Raw genomic sequence first — 7,538 nt, forward strand, 5'->3', positions numbered from 1 at the left:
TGAAAGGCAAGACAAAGTTTTACTTTTAAGTGATTACAAGCACACCAAATAACATGTAACACATTCTTAAGTCCTAGCATCTAGTAATTTAAGATACAATACACTAAAGCAGCCTGAAAAAGCATATTCACTGTCCTAAATTAGCTAGAATGGACTACTGTAAGGATGGCTGCTGCTTCGTAAGAGTTACAAATGCTATTTACTACTTTTTCATAGATAACGCCCCTGACCTTTAAGAAAGTAGAAGGAAACAATTTAGTCCCTTTCTTTCTTCAAAGAATTGGTTTGTTTGGTTTTTTTTTCTACTAGACTAATAAAGGAAAATCAACAGTGATGCCTGCTGCTTGCACAGACACGCAGGGAACATATACTCCTTAAAGACACACAAGTTAAAAAGAGGAAACTTCAGGGACTTACTAAGTTGTACAAAAAGTTAGATTTGATACTCTCAAAAAGTGAAGGAATCTACAACAGCATAGAGAAATAATTTAATGCCTTCCAGAACAGAACTCGAGTTCTGTGGATGTTTCCTATTCTGTGAGGGCATCTCCCATGCCAACCCACAGGGCAGGTGCTTCCACATCCTATCCATTTATTCGGTAGTTTTCATGGATTTCTGGACGAATGTCACACACAAAGGCCAGGAGGTTATCCAGGACTTCATCCCTGTTCTGCTCGAAATAGTGCTGGAGAACGGTCATCTTCTCCTGGGTCTCCTTCTCCACCTCACTGCTACAACTGCCGTGGGACCCCAGTGCCTGCAGTGGAGGAGACAGGATACAAGGAGACATCAGAAAGATTCTCTGGTTGAGCCATTTAACAAGCAACCTGTTGACTTATGGAAAAGCCCCAGCTCCTTAACAAGAGAAGGCAATAACCAGTGGCAGGCAAAGCAACCTGTGAGTAAAGCTATGTGACGAGCCAGGCATTCCATCAGAGCTCACTGCTATCCACAGCAGTGTTCCACTGTCTAGTACACGGTCCTTAGTAAAGACTGGAACCAACCTAAAGATTCAACCACTACGGTACCAAACACAGTGGTACACACTTGTGATCCAGCTACTTGTGAGGTGAGAGAGAACTGCTTGAGCACAAGAAGAAAAATAGAGTACATACAAATAAGGCAGGGATTCACATAGTTCAGTCCCCAGCAGTTGCAACAGTGGTGCATCAACCAGCAAAGTGCACACACACCCCAACAACTGAAACTGGTTATGAACTATGAAGCACCTATACAACAGAATACTGTTCAGCAACATGAACAGTAAAACATGCAGTTTATGGGTAAAAAAAATAATACAACAGTATCAGTTATGTTAGTATTTATGTTATTTTTGATGTGGCTTTAAAAGTGAAAGGATGGAAACTGGAGGGATGGCTTAGCAGTTAAAAGCAATTACTACTCTTACAGAGGAGCCAGGTTTGGTTTCCAGTACCTACATGGTGGCTCTCAACCATCTGTAACTCCAGCTCCAGGGGATCCAATGCTCCCTTCTGGCCTCAGAGGGCACCAAGTATGAACATGGTACACATACATACATGCAGGCAAAAAAGGCTCATACACATATAATACATTGTTTAAAATGTACAACTGGGAAAATGCAGCTAAACTCATAGCCCAGCATGGAGATGTAAATTCTAGCATGTGGACACTGCCTCTGTTCCATGAATATGAGCCATGTGCCATGCCCCAATAAGTATCTCAAAACTAAAAGTGCTGCCTACCATGGGACGACACTAGAGTGTGTTTTATAGTACATCACTGGCAGTATCCCATAAACAACTGTGGGACATGTGGACACAGATGGCTGCCCTGACAGAGAATTGACTGTGTAGTGTAACCATTTTTAGTACCAATCTGTCAAGAGGAACACTGCGTATTTTAATGTGCTTTGTGATTGCCCAGTGCAAAGAAAATGGAAGCCTACGTACTTAATGCTAAGAAGCAGACACAGGTGCCCACGATCACTGGCCCCTGGCCTGTACAGGTATGGACCTAAAACCACTAGAACCAATGCAGAGCCTGAGAACAAAGCAAGGAAATGTAAAGACAGGAATGAGAAGAGCCCAGAGCAATCACCCCAACACCTAGTTGAGAGCAAACTCAATCTTTCTCTTGGGTTTTTAACTAAGTCAATAAACTGTGAACCACTGTTAACTGTATAGGACATCGCACAGCTCTGTTCCCCCTTCTTCCTTTCGTAAGTTCTTCTGATCCTTTGTTTCTCCCAAGATCTCTGTGCATCATTTTATGCATCACAGTTGCCTACCACAGAAGTAAAAGTCTGTACTTTACTGAGATGCATGTTCCATTTAATTCACATTTAGACTACCATAGCAGTGTTCATAGCTGTAGGTTTTAAACGAAACTCAATGAAGGCAGGGACAGAACCTACTGTTCCTGGTTGATCCCCCAGCATCCAACATGGTACCTGACACATGTCAACTACCTAAAAGATTATTAAATCACAAAATAAATGAAGACTAGAACCTGATAAAAGTAACCATACCAAAAGACAAGATGAACATAAAACAAACCATACAATTAACTGGGCTAAGATAGGGGCTAGAGAACTTGTTAGCATGCAAAGGCCAAGGATGCAATCACCAGTAGCACCAAAACCAAAACCAAACAAACACAAACCCCTCAAAACTGCACTAGAGTCTCCAAGCTATGCAGGGTATTTTTAGATCTATACAAGAAAGTAAGGCAATAATGAAAAGAAACAGAGGCCCACCGCAGCTGCCTTGGCCTTGAACTCCTTCTCTCTCTGCAGGCGGTACTGTTCAATCTCAGCCTGGGCTTCTTCCTTGGCTTGCTTCAGCCTCCGGTTCTTCCCTGTTTTTTTCAAAGAGAAAGACATCAAGAAGTGTCTCAAAGCAGAACAGCAAGAAGATTCTGATAAGGAATCTTAGTAGTCAATGATGAAAATAATGCCTTGCAGTGGTGGCACACACCTTTAAGCCCAGCACTCAGGAGGCAGAGGCAGGCAGCTCTCTAGAGTTCCAGGACAGCCAGGGCTATTATTAGAGAAACCCTGTCTCAAAAAAAAAAAAGCAACAATAATAATAGTAACAATAAAAAATACCAGGAGTACACAGGAAAGAGGGACTACAGAGCTAAACAACAATGTTGGTTCTGCCTCTACCCATAAGTGAAGACAAAACAGGAATGCCCTTTAGAATTGTGAGCAGTGCATGAGGCCCTCAGTCTAATACCCAGAACCGTAAACACACTCAAAAGGGAACCTGTGAAGATGAATAAAATACCATGGAATGTCACAGCATAGTCTCTCAATCTCAACTATTAAAAACCTGCTAACATAAGATGGGTGACAGCCATCTGAGGAGCTCTTCCTCACCCCAAACAGTGAAGAGCTAGCTGTGTCTCTGTAACAACTGCAGCTCTTCTTGGGAGTTTGCTGAGAGCTAATGCACTCAAAGGACATCACCTAAAATGTAGCTAAGGAAAGAGATGATGTAATACTGGAAACCAGGCACCAGGGCTGTGGCAGAGGCAAAGCCATGACTGGGGAGGATGCAAAATGCTATGCCAGAGCAATACATAGCACACAGCTGGGAGGGAGGAGAAACAGGGGTTCTGATCTCTGGAAGACAGCAGTTTAACTGATCTATAAAGTCCCCAAGTTGACAGAATACAAGTCCAGCCAACAGTCTCTACTTTGAATGTCTGCTCAAACAAGAGACAGAGACAGACAGCTAGACAGACAGACTGACTGACTGACTGACTGGACTCTCTGTGTAGCCTTGGGTGTCCTGAAATTCACCATTCGTAGAACAGGTGGACCTGGAAGGCACACAAATCCACCTGCCTCTGTCTCCTAAGTGGTGAGCTTACTATAGTTGTATACCACTGTGCCCAGTTACACCAACAGGGAGTTCTAGAAGATTAGCCTAGATAGGTTAAGTAATGTACAGCAAAAGACATCATGCATCTTAAAAAAAAAAAAATCAAGCGTTATTAGACATCACTGTATTATCAAAGGGTGGTGAGAAGGGCCACAGTGACCCCAGACTACACCATCAACATTCACAAGTGCATACATGGTGTGGGCTTCAAGAAATTCTCGTGCTCTTCGGGCACTCAAAGAAATCCGGAAATTTGCCATGAAGGAGATGGGGACTCCAGATTGGTGCATTGATACCAGGTTCAATAAAGCCGTCTGGGCCAAAGGAATCATGTTCCATACCATATCTGTGTACGTTTGTCCAGAAAACGTAACAGGGATGAGGACTTAGCAAACAAGTTGTATACACTGGTAACCTATGTGCCTGTTGCCACATTCAAAAATCTACAGACAATGTGGATGAGAACTAACAAGAAAGAAAGAAAGAAAGAAAGAAAGAAAGAAAGAAAGAAAGAGGGGAAGGAAGGAAGGAAGGAAGGAAGGAAGGAAGGAAGGAAGGAAGGAAGGAAGGAAGGAAGGGCGAAAGAACACTGGAGCTGTAATGACTCGATGACATCAGCACTGTCTGGCAAGTCTGAAACAGTCTCTCCCTACACACCCCAACGATTATTTCTGCAAGTCTACACTTAAACACAGTATTTATTTCAGCTCACTCCTCCTCTGCTGGCCCCAACCCTTTATAGATTATCCACCCCCATCAGCTACATGGTTCACATTTAAACCTGAAGACCTTTTCCAAACCAAGAGTCTATCAAAGACATCCATGGCCCAATCACTGTGCAGGAACTCCAAGGTAATTTCATAACTCATCATTTTCAATTCCCACAGCTCCCTAAACCAGTCACTAAGACAAGACCACCACTGCCTTTCGGCAAGAATCTTCAAATTGTATTGACAGACTTCTGAAAAGTCAATACTACTGGACCAGTAGATCACACAAACACAAATACACATTCCTTAGTATTGGAGAGTCTACACACTAAATAAGTACTCCACCACTGAGTACATGTCAAGTACCCAGAGTCCCCAGAGTTATCGTTTTTTTGTTTTTTGTTTTTTTTTTCCTTCCCCCTTTTTGGGTTTTATGTAGCCTGCTCTGGCCCCAAAGTTGGGTTCCTCCTTTTTGGGATCATCCTCCCAGCCCCAAATTTCTTTTAAATCATACTTTCTCAGATCTTATAAGTAAGAGCCGTTTCTTCACAGGTCTTAACTGAGCAAGTCAGATGTGATCACAAGTCAAGAAAGGGGATAGTTTTCAAATTTTAGCTCTTTTCAATACCTCTCTTCCCAACTATTGAAAAATCTTAAAATGTGAGTTAGCTGTAAGCTAACCCCTTTAAAACAAACTCCTTCAGCAAATAACAGCTATCTGATGCATATAAGATCCTGAAGTCGAAAAAGGTTTAAACCTCCCAGGAACCCAGTCATTCCCACCACAATCCAAGTATTCTTGCACTTCCTCCAAATGGTCTCACATACTTCCCAACATACATACACATCTGCTGTTGCTGCTGAGTCACCAATGAACAAACTGGCAAGACATTCTGGAAATTCTGGATCAAGAATATGGCAACACAGACTTTATAGCCACCCAAGAACAAAGAACAGGCTTCTCACCATCCCCAGCACTCTCAGAGGAAACTTCTCCCAGGAAATAAAAAGGAGCACAACTCCTGCCAGAGCCACAGTTGAGGTCTACTTGGGAGTGGGCCACTGCACATGCCTTTCATGCCAGCACTGGGGACAGAGGCAGGCAGAGCTGAGAGTTCCCACCTAGCCTGGACTTCATGAGAGCCTACCTCAAAATAAATAAACACGTAAATCTGTGTACAAGTTTTATACTAAGAAAGCTACCTTGGATTAGAAAAGCCTCTAAACCCCGTAATGTCTGTTCATCTGAGTCTCACTTTTCCCACCTGCAAAACAGGAGTAAATAAATATATTGTCTGCTTACCTTGGAAACATGGATAGTTACTGAGACACACTCTCCAGTTTCCAAAAGCTTAGTCTAGTGACAGGGCCATGTAAACCAAGCATTTACTATAATATACTATGTCGAAAGTAAGCATTGGGGAGAGACTTCCAACCTTATCTGAGGGAAGGAGACCGAATGAGGACCAGCTGCTACATTTTGAGATCTTAAAGAAGACTAACCATTTGGATACCTGTGGGGAAACACTGAGAAAGGTTCTTCCAACCAGAGGAAATGAAGTGCAAAGGCTTTTGGAGACATCAACAAAGCTGTCTAGAAGACTCATAGTGACTCAGTACAGCTGAAAAAGAATATCTCACAGGGACATCCTTAGGAAAAAGTACATAAGCCTGATTGATGGGAGCACTTCCTTTAATCCATTATGAAATACCAGCTTCATTCTGCAGGGCTAGGACCACTGACTGGAAGGAAAGGTACTGAGGAAGGTATAGTCACATTTTAAGCAGGTGACTGCAGTTAAAAAAAGAATGAGTTGTGGAATACGACTGGCTTCTTCCACTCCTTCAGTACCGGTTAGACCCGTGGGGTAAACTGACTTTTCTGGCCGCCTTGCCCCTCTCAACACTGGCCTTTCACTACCTACACACACCCGTTTAACTGATATGTGCTCCTCCGCTGGAACATGAAATACCCTGTGATGAAGATGAACTGGGCACTCCTCTAGCACATTTTCAGGGGAACAACAAAAGGAATGAACGAGTTAGAGTTAGGCAGCCACATGAACTCGGGTGGCTGAACTAAGATGCTGAAGGAAGAGTTGGACAGGGGTTGGGACAGAGAGGCTTGACAAATGGCGTGAAGTGACGAGGAGAGAGCCGGCCAAGACGATTTAGGTTCTCTGACTCGACGACCATGGCGGCGACTCCCGCGACCGGGCGGGATCCTTGAGCAGGGATTAGGTGAGAACAGTTTCGGTCGGAGGCTCACTACCTCCACCCCGAGAAGGGGACAAACCCACTACTGTCTCCGCAGGCAGCGAGTGGTCCTGCCTCGCGGCTTCCAGGCGCCGCCCGGACACCTTCTGGCACTGACCCTGTCCCGGGCCTCCGCCCGCGGCCTAACCTCCAACTCCCGCCCGGTATCCCACCCCGCCCCGGAGCTCACGCTTGCGGGCCTCGGACACCTTCTCGGCCGCCCGCTTCTCGGCCTGCAGCAGCTGCTGGATGCCTTGCGACTGACTCGCCATCGCTGCGGGGACTCTCGGCCGAAAGAACGGCCTAAAATCAACGGCTTAAACACACGTAGAAGCCCCTTGGGTCAGCTGACTCGCGGCCCACGATCTGCGCCTGCGTAACGCGCCGAAGCCCCTCCCCGCCCGACGTCAGGTGACCTGCCCCGGCGCCTCAGCTGACCGCCTTTGAGTTCAGTGACTCCCAGGAGGAGGGGCAGGGCTGAGGAGTTCGACTGCGCCTGCGCATTGAGGGACCGAGGCAGCTGCTTTTTTTTTTTCTTCTGCGTTATTGTTAATGGCTGGTCTTTGGGACTGGTGCTGTCCCTGTGGGCTCTGCCACATGGTTGTTTCTCTTCTCCCTTAATTGATGCTGTGCCATGTTAAAGTCCAGAAACTCTTCATCCAGTTGGACTACCTACCTTTCTGGAACTTCTTTAGAATTTAG

General features: G+C 45.0%; 1 protein-coding gene across 1 annotated transcript; it reads right to left on the minus strand.

Annotated features, from left to right (window-relative positions):
- Positions 1-7,214, minus strand: Atp6v1g1 (ATPase H+ transporting V1 subunit G1). The gene is made up of 3 exons (XM_027400273.2): positions 7,027-7,214; positions 2,739-2,839; positions 1-758 (listed from the first exon to the last, which is right to left on the minus strand). Exons 1-3 carry the CDS (start codon positions 7,106-7,108, stop codon positions 585-587), a joined length of 357 nt encoding a protein of 118 aa, XP_027256074.1. The 5' UTR covers positions 7,109-7,214; the 3' UTR covers positions 1-584.
- Positions 7,215-7,538: the final 324 nt, after the last annotated feature.

Source organism: Cricetulus griseus, chromosome 2, assembly GCF_003668045.3.
Source record: "Cricetulus griseus strain 17A/GY chromosome 2, alternate assembly CriGri-PICRH-1.0, whole genome shotgun sequence".
NCBI classification, from domain to species: domain Eukaryota; kingdom Metazoa; phylum Chordata; class Mammalia; order Rodentia; family Cricetidae; genus Cricetulus; species Cricetulus griseus.

Excerpts from the sequence above, each read along its gene's own strand:
- Atp6v1g1 (XM_027400273.2), bottom strand. The coding sequence starts at position 7,108 with ATGGCGAGTCAGTCGCAAGGCATCCAGCAGCTGCTGCAGGCCGAGAAG. Across the intron at positions 2,840-7,026 it reads GGTGTCCGAGGCCCGCAAGC|GGAAGAACCGGAGGCTGAAG; the intron begins GTGAGCTCCGGG and ends TGAAAAAAACAG. Across the intron at positions 759-2,738 it reads TCAAGGCCAAGGCAGCTGCG|GCACTGGGGTCCCACGGCAG; the intron begins GTGGGCCTCTGT and ends CCTCCACTGCAG.